The sequence below is a fragment of the Bubalus bubalis genome, chromosome 4 (assembly GCF_019923935.1).
Source record: "Bubalus bubalis isolate 160015118507 breed Murrah chromosome 4, NDDB_SH_1, whole genome shotgun sequence".
In the NCBI taxonomy this organism is placed as follows: Eukaryota; Metazoa; Chordata; class Mammalia; order Artiodactyla; family Bovidae; genus Bubalus; species Bubalus bubalis.
This window is the reverse complement of record NC_059160.1, coordinates 64,658,035-64,678,993: the sequence shown is the minus strand read 5'-3', so window position 1 is coordinate 64,678,993 and position 20,959 is coordinate 64,658,035. Positions and strand designations below refer to the sequence as shown.

At 42.3% G+C, this 20,959-nt stretch overlaps 1 protein-coding gene across 4 annotated transcripts in view; it reads right to left on the bottom strand.

Annotated features, from left to right (window-relative positions):
* Positions 1-2,758: 2,758 nt before the first annotated feature.
* Positions 2,759-20,959, bottom strand: part of OS9 (OS9 endoplasmic reticulum lectin) — a 34,687-nt gene continuing 16,486 nt past the window's right edge. The window contains exons 6-15 of one of the 4 annotated variants that reach the window (XM_006077909.4): positions 7,730-7,940; positions 7,510-7,611; positions 7,188-7,288; positions 6,937-6,988; positions 6,158-6,246; positions 5,663-5,938; positions 5,195-5,420; positions 4,122-4,286; positions 3,851-3,963; positions 2,759-3,526 (exon numbers count right to left, since the gene is read on the bottom strand). In XM_006077909.4, the coding sequence (XP_006077971.3) occupies positions 3,401-3,526; positions 3,851-3,963; positions 4,122-4,286; positions 5,195-5,420; positions 5,663-5,938; positions 6,158-6,246; positions 6,937-6,988; positions 7,188-7,288; positions 7,510-7,611; positions 7,730-7,940 (1,461 nt within the window). In that variant the 3' untranslated portion in view covers positions 2,759-3,400. The remainder of the gene's footprint in view (positions 3,527-3,850; positions 3,964-4,121; positions 4,287-5,194; positions 5,421-5,662; positions 5,939-6,157; positions 6,247-6,936; positions 6,989-7,187; positions 7,289-7,509; positions 7,612-7,729; positions 7,941-20,959) is intronic. The other 3 variants (XM_006077910.4, XM_006077912.4, XM_006077913.4) reach the window with 3 other exon arrangements.

The window sequence follows — 20,959 nt, the reverse complement described above, 5'->3', positions numbered from 1 at the left end:
AGTTCTAGTAGTTTTTGTGTAGTGTCTTTAGAATTTTTTGACCTAGTATAATGTTATCTGCATAAATGACAGTTTTACCTCTTTCTTTTCAATCTGGATACATTTTATTTCTTTGCTTTGTCTGATTGCTACGGCTGGGACTTCCAATACTATGGTGAGAGTGGGCATCCTTGTCTTCTTCCAGATTTTAGCAGGGAGGCTTTCCACTTTTCACCATTGAGTATTATATAATCTGTGGGTTTGTCATAAATATGACTTTTATTATGTGGAGATATGTTCCTTCTGTACCCACTGTGGTTAAGAGTTTTCTTTAAAAGGGATAGATGTTGAATTTTATTAGATGCTTTTTTTCATCTGTTGAGATGATCGTGTGGTTTTTGTCTTTTTCTTTTGTTGATGTGGTGTATCACATTGATCTTTGTATCCTTGTCCCAAGGACTATCCTTGTCCCAAGGACGAATCCAACTTGCCTGTGGTACATGATCTTTGTTGGATTCAGCTTGTTAGTATTTTGTTGAGAATTTCTGTGTCTATATTCTTAAAAGATATTGGCCTGTAACTTTCTTTTTTTGTAGTGTTTTTGTCTGGCTTTGGTATCAGAATGATGGAGGCTTCATAGAATGACTTTGGGACTGTTCCCTCCTCTTTAGTCTCTTGGAAGAGTTTGAAAACGATCAGTATGATTTCTTCTTTTATAAGTTTGGTAGAATTCCCCAGTGAAGCCATCTGGTCATGGGCTTTTGTTTGCAGGGAGTTGTATTTTATTGTTGTTTTTTAATTACAAATTCTATTTCACTTCTAATGATTGGGTTTTTCAAAGTAATTCTTTTTGATTCAGTTTTTGTGGGATATATTTCTAGAAACTTGTCCATTTCATCTAGGTTGTCCAATTTTTGGCACTGTTTATAGTATTTTTTACATTTTGAAAATTTCTACAGTATTGGTTATTTCTCCTCTTTCATTTCTTATTTGATTTGGGTCCTTTCTCTTTTCTTTTTGATGAGCCTGGCCAGAGGTTTGCTGATTTTGTTTACCCTTTCAAAGACTCAGCTCTTGGTTTCATTGACTTTTCTTTTTTTTTTTTAATCTCTATTTTATTTACTCTCTGATCTTTATTTTCTTCCTTCTGCGTGTTTTAGATTGTTTGTTCTTTTTCTTTCTCCAGGTTGATTATTTGAGATTTTCCTTGTTTTCTGAGCAAGGTCTGTATGATTATGAACTTCCTTCTAAAGACTGCTTTTAATGCATCTCATAGATTTTGTATAGTTATGTTTTCATTGTCCTTCATCTCAAGGTATTTTTAAATTTTCTCTTTGAGCTCATCATTGACCCATTGCTTTTTTTAGTACCATATTGTTTAATCTCTGTGTAATTGTTTTTTTTTCATTTCTCTTTTTTTGTGATTTCCAGTTTCATGCTTTTATAATCAAAAAAGATACTTGAAATAATTTCTATCCAATTAAATGTTTTGAGGCTTGTTTTGTGTCCTAGTATATGGTCTATCCTAGAGAATATTCCATGTGCACTTATATGCACTGTTTTTTCTGATGATGTTAAGACTTTATGCCTATCAAATCAAAGATAAGCCTCCTGCCCCAGCCTATTCCCATGCTCCCATTCTACAAAATTCTGCTATAGCTTCTGATCAGCTTCTGATGGTACTCCTTCTATGACCCTTGTCTCCAAGTACCTTCCAGTCTCTTCAGAACTCAGCAGCTGGTTTATTATGTTATTGAGTACTTCCTATGGGCCAGGTACTGTGCTAAGAGCACAACACACACACTATCTCATTCAATCCTCATAACCACCGAAGACCAGTATAGTTGTCCACAGTTTACCCGGGAGGAAACAGCACTGCAAAAATTAAACAGCTTGTTCAAGGCCCTACTAATAGTAAGTGGAGGGGTGAGAATTTGAATCCACCATTCTGCCTATAGCTGCACTTGTGATAGTGTCTTAGATCCCTCTCCTTAAGATGCACAAGTGGATCTGGGGTTGCAGGGTTTTAGAAGCCTACCCATTTGTAATTTTAAATAAAACAATTTAAGCATAACTTGCTCAGCAAGTATAAGACCACTTTTAGCAAGAAGCGGGTCAGCCTCATACAGCTTCCTTCCCCAGCTGAATCTTTTTGTCCACTTTTGGAGACCTGGGAGTTTCACGCCCTCTATTTCTTATCTCATGAGTCAGTGAAGTTGTCAGCAGAAATGCTGCACACCTGAGAGATGCAGACAGAGAAAGAAAGTAGGGGAAGCAGGGGGCCTAGATTTGCACTTGGTAGTGAGGAAGAGATGGAGACATCTAACCAGGCCACCGACCACTGGCATACTATGGAGCTGGCCCGTGTGAGTGGCAGCCCTCTCTCTGGGCATGACCAAAGCTAGAGGTCTTTTCTGAGAAATGGCTGGCAGGTATGGCGATGGAGTCTGCAGCACACTGTAGGGAGAGTGCAGCAGGAGGATCCCCATGGTGGGGTAACTCTGTATGTACCCTGTGGCTTTTGGGATATAAAGGGGGAGAAGGAACAGAAATGGACAGATAAGGAAAAGGAGGGAGACTAGCACTGCAATTGCTTCAGTCCTGGCCAGGCCAGAAGGCTTTGCTTCACTGTCCTGGTCTCTCCTGCATACTCCAGATTCACTGCCACTGCCCTGACTGTGAAGCACAGAAAGGGATCAGGGAACATGCCCTCCATCCTAGGAGAACACCAAGTCTCCTCTACTGAGCCCCCCACCCCCAAAGAAAAAAAAATTGATGGTTTGATGGTCCAGTTCTTTATTTAGAAACCTGATTGTTCTAGAACATGGTAGGTGGGTCTGTAGCCTACCCTTTTCATGGGATTGTGTCAGAGGTGGTAGGCAACTTTCTTCCCATTTTCTCAGCAACAGAGAGAAGGTGCTTCCACTCAGAAGCACAGATTTGTAGGGAACAGTGTGGAAAGGGAAAGGGGCAGGACATCTCAAGCTGATCTGGGGGAAGCAGGGAGGTGACTCTCAACAGGAGTGGGGCAGGGGTGGGGGGGCCTACCTCTTAGGGCCTGCTGACTGGCCCCACTCTTCTCACCCTGCCTGCTCTACTCAAAAGATTTCAAAATGCTCGTTAGGGAGGGGAAAGGAACCCACAAGCTGAGGGATGACAGCAGGGGAAGCCAGGAGGGAAGGAACAGGGTGTGGGGAGAACCAGGGACAGCAGATCACATAGGCCTGGGAGGTCTCCAGGTCTCAGCAGTAGCAGCAGCACTTGCCCCACAGCCCCTCCACACCCCAGGAGGGTCTCAGGATCCACAGCTCACAGCTCAGCTCTCTGCTGTTTTGCCTTCAGGGCCCTGGGGGTTGTGGGGGACAGAGGCAGGGCCAGTCTAGAAGACTCTGGACTCTTTGGCAAGCTGATGGTGGTGGTCTCAGAAGTCAAATTCATCCAGGTCCCCAGTGCCCTCCCCGCCTGGGGAGCCCCACACCCGGCGGTAATTGCTCTCCAGCTCTTTCTGCCGCTGCCGCTCTTTCTGCGCCTCTTCAGCTCCCTGCACCTGAGGGAAGGCCACACGGTGGGGTGGGGAGGTGGGATAAGCAGAGGCTGTAGCAGACACTGGAGGATGGGGGTAGGGGTGCGGGCGGGTAGTTGGTGGTAGGGAGGCAGGAGCCAGCACTCACACAGGTGACTTGTAGCACTCTTGCTGAGGGCTCAACACCCAGAACTGATAGCCTCATCTTATAGATGAGGAAACTGAGGCTCCAATAGAGGTGAGGCTGGGGGGTGCCTTGAGGACTCTGAACCTCACCCTCAACCCCTCAGCCTGCTGGGGGACAGGGAAAGCGGGAAGTCCAGGACTCAGGGGCGGGGTGACTCTCACCAAGATATTGAAGAAAATCTCCTTGAGGTTTTTTGTGTCCTCATCAGTCAGCCAACGTGCATCCTCCTCAGTCCCTTCTGTCCCTGGTCGGACAATTTTGATCTCAATTTTCCCTGGAAAGGGGTGGGATGGGCAGTGAGAGGAGAGGCCAGGTGGCAGCTCCAGTGCAGGTCTTCTGCCCCTGGGTCCCCAGCCTAAGTCCCCAGCCCCTCCACTTCTAGCAGCAAGCCCTTCCAACAGCTCTGAATCCAGCCCGCCCCCCAGGGCCCACCTTCGGCTGTGAGTCCCTCCCTCTCCAGCAGGTCTTTCACCAGCCCCTCGATTTGTTTCAGCTGTGGGTTTTCCCGTTTCATCTCGAGGACAGTCAGATCCTGATTGGGGCCTCCGTGACGGAGCTTGGTGACCCGGACCCGGACTCTGTGCTCAGGATCCTCCTCTTAGAGGGGGAGACACACAGGGAGACACAAAGCAGAGTCATGACTCCAGGGTTAGGGGCTGGGGTGCTCGCCTCTCCCTAAGCCATCAGTTGGTTTTGGCAAGTTATTCCCTCTCAAACAGGTATGTGAGTCAGGGTTCAGAATAAATTAGGACCCATCACCCCCCACCCCGTTCCAACCTATAAATCTCCCTCTACCGACTGCAGTTTCCTTTCTTCCCTTTGGACCCAGTAATTCTGCCCATCACCTACAGGAAAACAACAGTTTTCTGAAGCAAAAATCAGAGAAGTTGGGGCCTGCAGAGAAGTTTAAGAAGAAGGTTGGAAAACTTTGGTTTGGCACCCTACAATGTTGGGACTTGAAAGGCATTTCAGTGTTGATAACAGAGATAGTAGGATGGAAGTATTGAAACTAGGACATTAGACCCAGAATGCCTGGTCTCCACACACACAGGACCCGTGGGACAGACAAGGGACACAGCAGGAAGGGAATGAGTCTGTCTAGGCAATTGGCTTATGAGTAGCTGGGCTGCCCATTCCTCTCTGCCAGCTGAGGGCACTCCCTGTGCAGTCCTAGGTGACAGGAGCATCTGTCACAGGTGTGTGGTCTTTGGCCTGCACACTCACGGTCACTCATTTAATATCTACTCATCAATCACAAGGTGCCGGCAAAGTGCTAGACACTGAATGCATAGAAGCAAGCCAGGAAACAGCCATGCCAGCGAGCCACACAGGCTCTGAAAGCTGCTTCTCAAATGGATCACTAGGAAGTAACCAGGCAAAGGGCTAGAGGTGTTGGGAAGCCCGAGAATGGTGTTCCAGAAAGAGTGAGAGGGTAAGCATTCTCAGAAGGGATAAAGGTTAGGGACCTTTATCCTGGCCATTTGTTCCTGTGTGACAGCCCTCACCTGTTGGTTGAGGGGGTGGGGGAGGCTTTTTGGGGACAACCCTCCTTTTTCGGTGCTTCTTCATCAGCTCTGGGCTCTGTTTTTCCTCCAGCCTTTTGATGAGTTTGTTGAGAGTGGATGTCAGGGCCAGGATAGCCCGATCGCGCTCTGACTCCTTCTTCAGCCCGTCTGGGTCTAGCTCTTTTTCTGTCTGGGAGGCCCAAGGTGGGGGTGCAGAGTCAGGGATCTGGGGAGTGAGGGGCCGTCCAAGCTCTACAAAGGAGTAATGGCTAAGTCTCATCCTTCTCACAGATCCCCTTCCCCACCGTCCCAGTTTTAATTAAGCAACTAGCAGTTCAGGGCTCCTGGCTGAATGCCCCTGGCAGGCGAGGCATGGCCCGGGTTCTCTCCCCACCCCTCGACCGGTCCTGCCTACCGGCGCAGGCAGCCAAGGAAGCTGGAAGCTGCAGGCGGGAGAGCAGAGCTCACCTCCTGGATGATGTTTTCCAGCTCCCGCTCCATGCCAGCCTTCACCTCTGCCCGGAGCCGCTCTCGGTCTGATGGGAGCAGTATACCTTCCAGTTCCTTCTCAAATTCTCCCAGCAACTGCCGTTCATCCTCATCTTCGTCTTCATCTTCATCATCCTCCTCTTCTTCCAGCTCGTTCTGCTGTTCTGGGTCGCCCTTTTCCTTCACCTCTGGTTCCCTGGAAGGGACTTCTGTAGCACTGTCTCCAGGCTGCTCCTGGCCTGCGTTTGGCTTCCCCTGCATGGGTGAGGATCAGGAGAAAGAGAGAGATGGCAGATGGTTGGGGTTTCCATAGAGACAAACAGTGGGGGGCAGACAGCAGGGATGTGGTTTAGTTGGGGACTCATGAGGAGTAAAGGAAGTTGAGGCAGCTCTTTTGGCCCAGTTCAGGGGTGGTGTTCCAGGTGCCCCCAGCAGGGAGAAAGGTTCCATCCTTCCTGGGAGCAGGGCTCATACCTTTCTTGTTCCACCCTTCAGCTCCTCTATCAATCGAATCAAGTCTGCAGGACTCCGAATGACTTTGACCTGTACATTGTTCTGAAAATCTGAGATGAAGGAGTAGGAATAGATCATAAATTAATACTACTTTTACTTCCTAAGAAGAAGAGTTGAGGAAGTCAAGGAAGGACGTGGTGGGACTACCTGTCTGGTCTGAGAGACAGCGGCCAGCATACCCCTCCAAAGAGCACTTAGGGGGCCTAAGGGGGCCTCACAGGTGAGAGAGAGAAGGATGCTAACAGGCGGCCAAGTCACCTGCTCTTTCACGCGCCACTGAGGCCTTCCTGGCAATCAACCTGGCTTTTAGGTCAACAGAAGAGATTCTGGGGCCAAGGGCTCCCCCTCCCTGAATCCTGTTCTCCCCACAAATACAAACCCTTTTTTGTCTACTCAGTTCCAGGGATTGTTTTGTCTACTCAGTTCCAGGGATTGTACTATAAACTAGATTCATTCTCATTTAATCCTGTAACAGCCCTCTAATTTAGGGGTTATTGCCCACATGTTATGGGTGAGGAAATTGAGCTTGAGTGAAATTATCCAGGACTATAAAGTCAGGCAAGCAGTGGAACCACTATGTTCTGCTACCCCCCTAGAGAAGCACTTCTGTCTCTAAAAAGGAATCTGCTGCTGGCCTGGCTGCCCAGCCTCCCTCCTAGTGTCTAGGTCTATCCCCACGCCATGTTTGCCAACCTGAAAACACATGCAAGCAGTATAGGAGACGTGGAGAGTTCACTCACCATCGGGAGAGGTTGGCGGTGGGTCTGTGGCTTCAAGGTTTGGTTCCTGCTCCTGATGGGGAGAAAAGGGCAGAGTCAAGTACATGGGCTTCTGCATGCCAACCACACTCTTAAGGCACTGCCTCTGGGTATGGCCTTGCATCCCTAGATAAAAAGAGGTCATCTCATAATGAACCTCAGCTTGAGTGGCCCTCTGACCCAAAGCCCACATTCTGCCTCCTCAGAGAAGTGGCTAGGAAGCTGGCTCTCACCTCGGCCTGTGTCTCCTCCCTTTCTGGGGGCTGTTCCTCTGGCTCATGAAGCATCTTCCAGAAATCTGATTCCTTACTGTTCTCCTTGGCTGGGCTTGCACCTAGAATACAGAAAACAAGAAGAAACCTGAAAGGAGAGATGGGATATGTTTCCCTCTTCTATTGTAAGGTGTTAGGGCCTGTAGTACTCCTTTCCCCACCCCCAAAAGTCAGGGCTGTTGGGCTGTTGAGGACAACACATCCCTGGGTGCACGGGACAGTAACATTGAAGAAAGGAAGAAGTGGAGATGTGTGTCATGCAACAGGTGACTCGAGGACCTACCTGCTTTCTTTGGTGGCACCACGCTAGGCTTGGTCTCACTCCACACTGGAGGGTCCGGGTCTTGCCGCCCCTCTATGGCCCTGTCTCCGTACTGCTTTGAGTCTACAGGAAGATAGCATGTCAGCAGGACGGGGATACATTCTCAGCTCTTTGATACTTGATCTTCTGCCTGTCCCTCCCTTTGTGTCTCCTTCCTCCCTGTCCTCTTTTAATTACTCACCAGCTTGCCTCTGAACGTAGGCCATGTACTCCTCAGGCTGCAGGGCGGGGTGGCAGAGAATGGCCTGGGGAGCAGCACTGGGTGGGGGCCGAAGGAGTGGGTGAGGGCAGAGCCGAGGAGTTCGAATGGTCAGCACGTAAGAACAGGACAAGGGCTCATCTACTCGATCAATGTAGTCCCCAGAGATACCAGCACCCTCATCACAGAGGAACTGCCAGGACAGGAGGATGAATAAATAGTAATCACCACCAACCATTACTGTTATTTCTTAAAACAGCTGTCTGCTATTAAGGACTGACAGTCTGTCAGGCACTGTGCTCTGTGCATTGTGTATATGGTGCTATGTATGCATTGTTAGTGTTTAGTTGCTACGTTGTATCTGACTATTTTGCAACCCTATGGACTGTAGCCTGACAGGCTCCTCCCTCCATGGGATTTCCCAGGCAAGAATACTGGAGTGGGTTGCCATTTCCTTTTCCAGGGGATCTTTCTGACCCAGGGATGGAACCCCCATCTCCTGCATTGGCAGGTGGATTCTTTACCACTAAGCCACCAGGGGAGCCCTTTACATGCATTAGCTCATTTAATTATCACGACAACCCAGGGAGGGAGGTAATAGTATCTCCACTCTGTGGCTTAAGATACTGGGGTTTGATATAGTTGAGGGACTTGTTCAGGCTGACCAGCTGGTAAGTGGTAAAAATACGAACTGAACTTGGGCAACTTAACTGTAGGTAACCAGCTGATTTGCTTCATGTTCTTGCTTTATGTAAATACAGTATGTACATACTTATACATATTTGATATATATTTTTATATGTATTTGAAATACGTATATTTTGTGTGTGTGTGCATGTGTGTATGATTTAAAAAAACTTTAAACAGTTCTAAGGTCTTTGTATTAATCAGAAAGAGAGTAAAGATATCAATTAATGTTAGCCTTTCATTAGTTAGGATTCACCACTGTAATTTCTGGGGCTTCCCTGGTGGCTCAGCAGTAAAGAATCCACCTGCCAATGCAAGAGATGTGGGTTTGATCTTTGGGTCAGGAAGATCCCCTGGAAGAGGAAATGGCAACCCACTCCAGTATTCTTGCCTGGGAAATTTCATGGACAGAGGAGCCTGGCAGGGCTGCATGGAGTTGCAAAGAGTTGGACATGACTGAGCACGCACACACACACACTCTGTAATTTCTAAAGTAACTGTTACAAGTAGAAGAGAGGTCCCACTTCTGAGTGGCAGCCCAAGAAGCTCTGCAGATCCACTCCCTAGTGAAATTCCATAACTGGTGAACACTTTTTTTTTTTTAACTCAGGCATTTAAAATCTCTGGAAATTTTCCTAAGGACATACAACAAATTAAGAAACATCTATTCAAGAAAATCCACTAAATCTTGAATAGTGAAAGTTTACAGTACTTGGGCCATGACCCTCCTCTTTCTCCAACCCTGACTTCACAGCTCAGGCAGATGCTCCATTCCAGGTGAGTAAGGTCCAAAAAATGGGGCTTCTATCCCCTCAGCATCCAGTCAAGAGATATGGTATGTCACCAGAGGGGCAGGACACCAATATTCCTCAATCCTCTCTAGTTACAAGTTGCAGAGAATACCTGCTGAATACGGTCAAGAGACGGAGGACTCCCTTCCTCCACTCAGCCCCACTTAGGACAGTGGCTGCACCTCAGGTGCAGAAGGATAGGAATACTGGGCCTTGATCACCCTCACCACAGATCACTAAAAGGGCAGAGGTTTCACAACAGGGATGAGAACTGAGAGGACCAGAGGCTATCACCCCTGCCCAGGTCTCTGCTCATAAAACAGGAGTGTCACTCTGACAGAACTGGGTCAGTGTCTCTGACATCAGCTCCAGAGCAGGGGCTTAGAGATTCTGCCAGGGAGAGAGGCAATCCATTAGAACAGAAAGCCCCAAAGCTCTTTCCAAATGAACTGACTTCTTGTGAAACAGTATGAGGAAGTTTAAGCCTAAGGGCACTTTCCAAAAAATGAAAAAAATTGGTGGTAAGCACTAAAGAAGAGGCTGGTATCATCAAAAGCAACCCTGGTACAGAAGCCCAAATTTAACTGGATCAGATTATGGAGCAACTTATGCCCCACATGTCAAAAACTACAGAGCAATTGGCTAGCAATTAATGAGTATGAACAGCTGGGTATGATATCAGCAGAGGCAGACAGATTAACACATCAGCAAGAGAGACAGACAAAGGGAGCCCTGCTGACACACCATCATCCACTGTGGCTGTGTGCATGCCCATGGCTATGCCCTCAGAGGAGCGACATCAGTGGCTTCATACTGCAAGAGGAGTAGGCCTCATTAAAATAGCTCAGCCAAGTCACAAAAGAAACAAGCAAATGACCAAAACAAGTCTCATGGTGGAGGCCAAGAATCAGTATCCAGACTTGCTCCAATATATTACCTAAAATATATTTTAGGTATATTTTAATATATTTTTGTTCACTTTTCAACAAAAAATTATAAGATATGCAAAGAAACAAAGTGTGACCCATACTTTGTCACAGGCAACAGAAAATGCCTGTGAGAGGACACAGATGTTAGATTTCAGAGAGAAACATTTTAAAGCAGTCATTATGATAAATTCAAAGAGCTAAAAATTTAAATCATATAAAGTATGTTCTCCTGTAATTAAAAAAGATACATGCACCCCCTATGTTCACAGCAACACTATTTACAAGAACGAAAACATGGAAACAACCTAAATGTCCATTGACAGATCAATGGATAAAGATGTGGTGCATATGCACACTGGAATACTACTCAGCTGTGAACAAGAATGACATAATGGCATTTGAAGCAACATGGATGGACCTCTAGAGATTATCATAGTAAGTGAAGTAATTCAGAAAGAGAAAGACAATACCTTATTATATCACTTACATGAATCTAAAATATGATGCAAATGAACTTATCTATGAAACAGAAATCTACTCACAGACATAGAGAACAGACTTGTGATTGCCAAGAGGGAGGGGAGGTGGAGAAGAGAAGGATTAGAAGTTTGAAGTTAGCAGATGTGAAAGTGAAAATCGATCAGTCATGTCCGACTCTTCGTGACCCCATGGACTATAGCCTGCCAGGCTCCTCTGCCAATGGAATTCTACAGCCAGAATACTGGGGTGGGTAGCCATTCCCTTCTCCAGGGGATCTTCCCAATGCAGGGCTCGAACCCAGGTTTCCCACATTTCAGGTGGATTCTTTACTATCTGAGCCACCAGGGAAGCCCAAGCAGATGCAAACTATTATATACAGAATGGATAAACAAGGTCCTACTGTACAGCACAGGGAACTATATTCAATATCCTGTGATAAACCATAATGGAAAAGAATTATGAAAAAGAATGTATATACATGTATAACTGAATCACTTTGCTATATAGCAGAAATTAATACAACATTGTGAATCAATTATATTTCAATAAAATACATTTTTTAAAAAAACAGGGACAAAGTATGTTCTCTAACCACAGTGTAATGATCTTAGAAATTAATAACAAATAAAAGCAAAAATAAATGGGACCTAATTAAAATTAAAAGCTTATGCACAACAAAGGAAACTATAAGCAAGGTGAAAAGACAGCCTTCAGAATGGGAGAAAATAGCAAATGAAGCAACTGACAAAGAATTAATCTCAAAAGTATACAAGCAACTCCTGAAGCTCAATTCCAGAAAAATAAACAACCCAATCAAAAAATGGGCCAAAGAACTAAATAGACATTTCTCCAAAGAAGACATACAGATAGCTAACAAACACATGAAAAGATGCTCAACATCACTCATTATCAGAGAAATGCAAATCTAAACCACAATGAGGTACCATTTCACGCCAGTCAGAATGGCTGCTATCCAAAAGTCTACAAGCAATAAATGCTGGAAAGGGTGTGGAGAAAAGGGAACCCTCTTACACTGCTGGTGGGAATGCAAACTAGTACAGCCACTATGGAAAACAGTGTGGAGATTCCTTAAAAAACTGGAAATAGAACTGCCTTATGATCCAGCAATCCCACTGCTGGGCATACACACTGAGGAAACCAGAAGGGAAAGAGACACGTGTACCCCAATGTTCATTGCAGCACTGTTTATAATAGCCAGGACATGGAAGCAACTTAGATGCCCATCAGCAGATGAATGGATAAGCAAGCTGTGGTACATATACACAATGGAGTATTACTCAGCCATTAAAAAGAGTACATTTGAATCAGTTCTAATGAGGTGGATGAAACTAGAGCCTATTATACAGAATGAAGTAAGCCAGAAAGAAAAACACCAATACAGTATGCTATGCTAAGTCACTTCAGTCGTGTCCAACTCTGTGTGACCCCACAGACGGCAGCCACCAGGCTCCCCCGTCCCTGGGATTCTCCAGGCAAGAACACTGTAGTGGGTTGCCATTTCCTTCTCCAATGCATGAAAGTGAAAAGTGAAAGCGAAGTTGCTCAGTGTCCGACTCTTAGCGACCCATGGACTGCAGCCCACCAGGCTCCTCCATACATGGGACTTTCCAGGCAAGAGTACTGGAGTGGGGTGCCATTGCCTTCTCCCCAGTACAGTATACTAACGCATATATATGGAATTTAGAAAGATGGTAACAATAACCCTGTATGAGAGACAGCAAAAGAGACACAGATGTATAGAACAGTCTTTTGGACTCTGTGGGAGAGGGAGAGGGTGGGAAGATTTGGGAGAATGGCATTAAAACATGTATAATATCATATAAAAAACGAATCACCAGTCCAGGTTTGATGCATGATACAGGATGCCCAGGGCTGGTGCACTGGGATGACCCAGAGGGATGGGATGGGGAGGGAGGTGGGAGGGGGGTTCAGGATGGGGAACACATGTACACCCGTGGCGGATTCATGTCAATGTATGGCAAAACCAATACTCTATTGTAAAGTAATTAGCCTCCAATTAAATTTATGTTAAAAAATAATAACAAAGAAATCTGGGGAACTCATAAATGTGTAGAAATCAATACACTCCTAAGTAACCAATGGCTCAAAGAAATAACAAGAAAATTAGAAAATACTGAGATGAATGAAAACACAATGAAGACATAATATATCAGAACTTATAGATGCAGCTAAAGCAGTGCTTAGAAGAAAATTTTTACCTGTAAAGTATAAAAAAGAAGAAACAGATCAAATCCATAACCTGAACTTCCACTTTGAAACTAGAAAAGGAAAAGCAAACTAAACCCAAAGTAAGCAGAGGGAAATACATAATACAGATGAGAACAGAAATGAATGAAATAGAGAACAGAAAAATCATAGAGAAAATAAACTAAAAGTTGATTTTTGAAAAGATCGATAAAAGTAACAAAACTTTAGTTAGACTGATCAAGGGAAAAAGAGAAGACTCAAGTTGGTACAATTCAAAATGAAAGAATGAACATTACTACCAACCTTACAGATGTAAAAAGGATTGTAAAGGAATACTATGGTCACCTATATGCCAACAAATCAGATAACTCAGATGAAATCAGGACGGATTTCTAGAAGGACACAAAATACCAAAACTGACTCAAGAAGAAAAAATCTATTCAAATAGACCAGTAACAATTGAAGAGGTTAGTAATTAAAAACAACTACCCACACAGGGACGCTTGGGTCAAATGGGTCTACTGACGAATTTTACCAAACATTTAAAACAAAAATTCCAGCTGGTCTCAAACTCTTCAAAAAAAAAAAAAAAATAGAAGAGGAGGGGCTTCCCTGGTGGTCCAGTGACTTGTTCTTCCAATGCAGGGGGCACAGGCTTGATCTGTGGTCAAGGAAATAGACCCCACATGCCGCGAGTAAGAGTCTGCTTGCCACAACTAAACATCCTGCGTGCTGCAACTAGAAGATCCTATCTATGCCTGGCATAGATAGACAAACAGATAAACCACCTTCCCTGGTGGTCCAGTGGTTAAGAATCCGCCTGCAAATGGGGACATGGGTTCGATTCCTGGTCCAGGAAAATTCCACATGCCGTGGGGCAACTAAGCCTGTGTGACACGACTCCTGAGACTGAGCTCTAGAGTTGATGTTCTGCAACAAGAGAAGCCCGGGCACTGAAACTAGAGGGGAGCTTCTGCTCTCCACAACTAGAGAAAGTCCATGCACAGCAACAAAGACTCAGTGCAGCCAAAAATAAATAATTTTTTAAAATAAATAAAAAAAACCCAAAACACAAAAAATAGAAGAGGGAACACCTCCCAACTCATTCTATGAGACCAGGGAATTCCATAAACCAACAATGCTTCCATTTAAAAAATAAATTTAAAATGTAATATAAAAACAATAGCTAACTATTCTTTAACATCCATTATTTCAAAGGCAAAAAAAAAACAAACAAAACAAAAAACCCCAAAACTACAAAGATATCCAAGTTCATAGATTATAAGACTTAATATTGTGAAGATGGCAATAGATTTAATTGCAATCGCCATCAAAATTCCAGGTGCCTTCTTTGCAGAACTTATGTTCCTAAAATTCACATGAAAATTCAAGGAACTCCACATAGCCAAAACAATCTTGAAGAACAGGATTGGATTTCAAATCGTACTTATAGATTTCAAAGCTTGCTACAAAGCTACAGTATCAAGACATTGTGGTACTAACATAAGTATACAGACCAATGAAACAGAATTGAGTCCAGAAATTAACCTTTACTATTATCATCTTTCAATAAGGTTACCAAGATCATCCAATGGGAATTGTCTTTTCAACAAATGATGCTAAGTCAAAAGGATATCTACAAGCAAGACAATGAAGTTTGATTCCTACTTCATACCGTACATAAAAATTAACTCCCATTGGATCAAAGACCTAAAGGTAAAATTATAAAACTCTTAGAAGGAAACATAAGTGTAAGTCTTCTTGGCCTTAAATGAGGCAATGATTTGTTAGGTACAATATCAAGAGCACAAGTAACAAGGAAAAAAAAGATTAATTGGAATCCATCAAAATTAAAGGCCTTTGTGTTGTAAAGGACACCATCAAGAATGTGAAATGACAATTCACAGAATGGGAGAAAATATTTGCAAATCAAATATCTGAAAAGGAACTTGTATCTAGAATATATAAAGAAATTTTACAACTCAATAATAAAATGACAATGCAATTTTCAAATGGGCAAAAGATCTGAATAGACATTTCTCTAAAGAAAAAAGACAAATTGCTAATATGCCTATGAAAAGTTGCTCCACACTGTAACCATCAGGAAATGCAAATCAAAACTACAATGAGATGCCACTTCATACTCACTAGGAAGGCTACAGTCAAAAAGATGAAAAACAGGGCTTCACTGGTGGTCTAGAGGTTAAGAATCCACCTGCCAATGCAGAGGACATAGGTTCAGTCCCTGGTCTGGGAAGATCCCACATGCCGAGGAGCAACTAAACCACAACTACTGACCCAGCAATCTAGAATCCAACAGCCACAATAACTGAGCCCACATCCTGCAACTCCTGAAGCCCACTACAAGAGAAGCCACCTCAATGAGGAGACCACACACTGCTAAGAAGACCCAGGGTGGCCCAAAATAAAACAAAATTAATTAATTAATTTTTAAAAAGATGAAAAACAAGTGCTGATGAGGATGTGGAGAAATTCAAACTCTCACCCACTACTTGTGGGATTATATAATAAAACAATGGGACTGTTTCAGAAAAAGTCTGGCAATTAAATATAGAATTTAATGAAAGTCTGGCAATCTAAAAATATTAAAGTCTGGCAATTTAATATAGAATTACCATATGATCCAGCAATTCTATTCCTTGGTATATACCAAAAGAAAAAAACCACACAAAAACCTGTTCACATATGTTAAAAGCACCATTCTTCATAATAGCCAAAAAGTGCAAACAACCCAAGTGTTCACCAACTGATGAAAGAATAGATAGAATGTGGAATATTATTTGGTAATAAAATGTAAAGCAGTACTGGTACATACTACACACAGATGGCTCTTGAACACATGATAAATGAAAGAAGCCAGACACAAAAGGTCACATTATACACATTACATCCACAGGGTGAAAGATGAGAGGTTGTCTGGAGAGGTGGATGGGGGGGGCAGTGGAGGCAGAATAGAAAGTAACTGCCCAAGGGTAGAGGATTTCTTTCAGGGTGATGACAGTGGTCTACAATTGATTGTGCTGATGGCTGCACCTCTGAATACATGAAAAAACCACTGAAATACACCCTGAATTGTGTGCTATGTGACTTATATCTCCATAAATGTGTTATTTTAAAAAAGAGAGAGAGCAAAACTTCCCATTGAGATGAGAGAAAAGTGGCATCATTAAGATAAAACAAACCAAAAGCAAGGAAGGAGAGAAAAAGTGGAACAAAGGAAAGCATAAAATAAAATGTTAGACATAAGTCCAAATATATACACGCTCACACACATATAAATGGCTAAAAATGTTTTAAATACAAGTACGTGCTATTTGGAAACATAAGAATATAGAAAAGGTAAAAACAAAAGGATGAAAAAAATCAGTAAACATAACTCAGTGAAAGCCGTTACAGCTGAATATTATCACACCAGAGACTTAAAGTCAAAAAATTACTAAGATAAAGGTCAATTCATAATGTTAAAACATTCAATTTATGAGGAATAATAATTTAAATTGTGTGTAATTCTTTATTTTCCTTGTCTGTCTCTCTCAGTGAGATGAGGCATTTTTGTCTCGTGTTCTCTTGAAATATCTCTAGCAACTAGAACAGTTCCTGGCACACAGAAGCACTTAATAAACATTTGCTGAATACATTGATACATAGCCCCAAGATACAAAAAGCAACAGCTGACAGAATAATGACGAACAAATTGAAAGAATAATAAGTAAAAACAGACAAATCCATAATCATAGTGGGAGACAGATCAGTAAGGATACAAAAGATTTGAACAGCATGACCTAAAAGACATACAGAAAACATCGTGCCTCACAGTAGAGGACATGTTCTTTTCAAACACAAAGAATCATTCATAGACTCTGACATACACTGTACTGTACCAGCCTCACCAGATTTGAAAGGACTCAAATTTAATGGCATAACCAGGAAAGTCTATGTAACTATGATATATATATATATATATATATATATATATAAAAGATAATCAGGGAAACTTGAAATGGTTGAATATTTGGTGATAAGAAATTGTGGTTAATTTTTCTAGTGTGATATAGTACTGTGGTTATATTTTTAAAAGAGCTCTAGTCTTTTAGGGATAACACAGAAATATTTAAGTATGAAATGCCTGTAATCTGCTTCCAAATAAGCTGGGAGTGGAAGTATAGTGCATGGAGGTGGGCAAGGGGATAGATGAAATGAGACTGGCCATATTGGTTGAAGCCAAATGATACAGGGGGAGGTCACTGGATAATTCTGTTTTTATGTTTTTCATTTTCTGTAACAGAAAGTTTTTACAGACAATCTTTAAATATATATCACCTGCACCCAGCAATTATACTTTCAAGATATAGTTACATGTATACATATGTATAATAGAATTATCTTCTGTAATGACAAAAAGTAGGAGGGAAATGATTTTAAGCATACAGTAATGGTGACCAAATGATAGAACATTCATACAATGGATATTATGCAAACATGAAAACAAAGAATGAAGTTCTAGATGTACTGCCCTGAAAGATCGCTAAGAATTATTGTCAAGATGTATAAAAATAAGGTGGTACAAAGTATGTTTAACATACTGTGCATTGTATGTTTAAAAAAAAGGGGGAAACAGGAAAAAAGAATCTCTAATCACAACTGCTTTTAAACACACAAAGAAAGGCTGGAAGACGACAGAATAATAAGAGCAGGGTTACTGGGCAGTGGGGGAGGGCATGATGGGAAATGAGCAGGTGGGAGATAAGTTTGGGAGGGAAAATTTTTATCACACACCTTTATACTTTCTGGGTTTTGAGTTATGGGAGAGTATTATCAATTTGAAAATTAGATTAAAAAAACTTAAAATAGTCTCAGAAAACCATGACATATTTGTAGTAGTAACTGGAGAGAAATTTATAAGAGATGTAAAAGAGGAAAAGCTGGAAATGAGTTAAGTACTCAAGAAATTAGGGGGGGAAAAAGCAAATAAAAGCTGAAAAAAGTAGAAGGAAGGAAAAGAACGATTAGCCTGGAAATAAATACAGTGGAAAACAAATATGATACAGAAGCTCAACAGAGCTGAAATTAGTTCTTGGAAAATAAAACTGACCAGCCTCTCGAGACTGACCAGTAACAAAACCTGTGGGTGCTGTTTAGTCACTTAGTCATGTCCAACTCTTTGAGACCCTATGGACTGTTGCCTGCCAGGCTCCTCTGTCCATGGGATTCTGCCACTTACTTTTCCAGGGGCTCTTCCCCACCCAGGGACTGAATCTGCATCTCCTGCTTAGCAGGTGGATTCTTTACCACTGAGCCACTTGGGAAGCCCCATACTTCCTTTAGCATTTTCCAAACTCATTACACTCCAGGGTTTTCCCTATGGTATGCATTGTGGTGTGATATACTCTAATATAGCTGTTTTATGGACAAAGGTTTTCCACATTCATATATTCATAAGGTTTCTTCTATGTGTGAATTCTCAGGTGTACTCCAAGAGCTGAATTTTGAGTAAAAGCCTTCCCACATTCACCACACTCATAGGGTTTCTCTCCTGTGTGAACTCTCTGGTGTGCACTAAGATGTGACTTCTGGGGAGAAGGTCTTCCCACCCTCACTGCATTTTTAGGATTTTACACCTGTGTGAATTATCTGATGTACTCTGAGGATGGAATTACATGCAAGAGGAATAACCTGAAAAGAGGAATCTAATTACAGATGCTACAAGAGTTAGAACTGGACATGGAACAACAGACTGGTTCCAAATAGGAAAAGGAGTACATCAAGGCTGTATATTGTCACCCTGCTTATTTAACTGATATGCAGAGTATATCATGAGAAATGCTGGGCTGGAGGAAGCACAAGTTGGAATCAAGATTGCTGGGAGAAATATCAATAACCTCAGATATGCAGAAGACACCACCCTTATGGAAGAAAGTGAAGAACTAAGGAGTCTCTTGATGAAAGTGAAAGAGGAGAGTTAAAAAAGTTGGCTTAAAGCTCAACATTCAGAAAACTAAGATCATGGCATCAGATCCCGACACTTCATGGCAAATAGATGGGGAAACAGTGGAAACAGTGGCTGACTTTATTTTTTGGGGCTCCAAAATCACTGCAGATGGTGACTGCAGCCATGTAATTAAAAGACACTTGCTCCTTGGAAGGAAAGTTATGACCAACCTAGATAGCATATTAAAAAGCAGAGACATTACTTTGTCAACAAAGGTCCATCTAGTCAAGGCTATGGTTTTTTCAGCGGTCATGTATGGATGTGAGAGTTGGACTATAAAGAAAGCTGAGCGCCGAAGAATTGATGCTTTTGAACTGTGGTGTTGGAGAAAACTCTTGAGAGTCCCTTGGACTGCAAGGAGATCCAACCAGTCCATTCTAAAGGAGATCAGTCCTGGGTGTTCATTGGAAGGACTGATGCTGAGGCTGAAACTCCAATACTTTGGCCACCTGACGCGAAGAGCTGACTTATTTGAAAAGACCCTGATGCTGGGAAAAATTGAGGGCAGGAGGAGAAGGGGACAACGGAGGATGAGATGGTTGGATGGCATCACCAAGTCAGTGGACATGGGTTTGGGTAGACTCCGGGAACTGGTGATGGACAGGGAGGCCTGGTGTGCTGCGGTTCATGGGGTCACAAAGAGTTGGACACAACTGAGTGACTGAACTGAACTGAACTGACAGAGATTAGAAGGAAATAAGCACCTTTATACCAAGAAATGGGAAAAATGAGACAAACTAGACAGATTCCTAGAAAATATACTAAAACTGACCCAAGTAGAAATAAAAAAACTTCGAATATTCCTAAAACTACTAAAATAAATGAATCATAAGTAAAAACCTTCCTACAAAGAAAACCTAGACCAAGATGATTTTCCAGGTGAATTCCAGCAAACATGTAAAAATAAAATATTACAATCTTACACAATCTTCAGAATATAGAAAAAGTGAACATTTTTAAACTGATTTTTTGAAGCTAGCATAACCTTGTCTAAAGCATAAGGACAGTACTAGAAGGAAAAACTAAGGTCAAGTCTCTCTCAGGAGATACATACAAGATCCTTAAAAACATCACAAACTGAGTCCAACAAGATAAAAAAAGGATACTCAAAGATAATACATATGAACTTCCCCGGTGGTCCAGTGGTTGAGAATCCACCTACTAACACAGGGACAGGGGTTTGATTCTGGTCCGGGAAGATTCCACCTGCCTTGGGGCCACTGGGCCTGTACCACAACTAGAGCGTAGCCCCAACTCGTTGAAACTAGAAAAAAGCCAGCATGCAGCAACAAAGACCCAGTGCATCCAAAAATAACTAACTAATAGTATTTTTAAAAAGATATTTTAAAAACTAGATGCATCTCAGGAAAGCAAAATTGGTTTAACATTAGAAAATCGATACATAACTTAATGTCAAATCACAGGTACAGAGAACAAACCGGTGGTTATCAGCGAGGAGATGAAAGGGTGAGCAATACAGGGGCAGAGGATTAAGAGGTACAAACTATAATGTATAAATAAACCACAGGATATACTGAACAACACAGGGAATAGAGACAATATTTTATAATAACTATAAATGGCGTATAACCTTTAAAAATTGTGAATCATTATACTGTTCACTATAATTTACATAATTCATAATCAACTATATTTTAATTAAAAAATTTGGGGGGGTTGCGAGGGAGGCTTAAGAGGGAGGGGATGTATATGCACATATAGCTGATTCACTTTGTTTCACAGCAGAACTAACACAACATTATAAAGCAATTACATTCCAATTAAAATTTTTTTAAATTTTTTAAGAATAAGAGCAAAAAAAATATCTCTGAGTGTAAAAAAAGAAGCTAACCATGGTTACCTTTCTACAGGGATAGAAACAGTGATGAGGGGAAAGTGTGTTAAGACTTTCCTCTGTATACTTTGTAAAGCATTTCTATATTAGAGCTATGAAAATTCATACCTATTCAAAAATTAAATATAAAATTTTCTAAGTGTGAAAAATATCCAAGAAGTCAGAAAGAGAACAGAAGGAAATGTAAAATAATGATGTTCCCCTTCACAGATCACTGCCTCGTCATAGCGA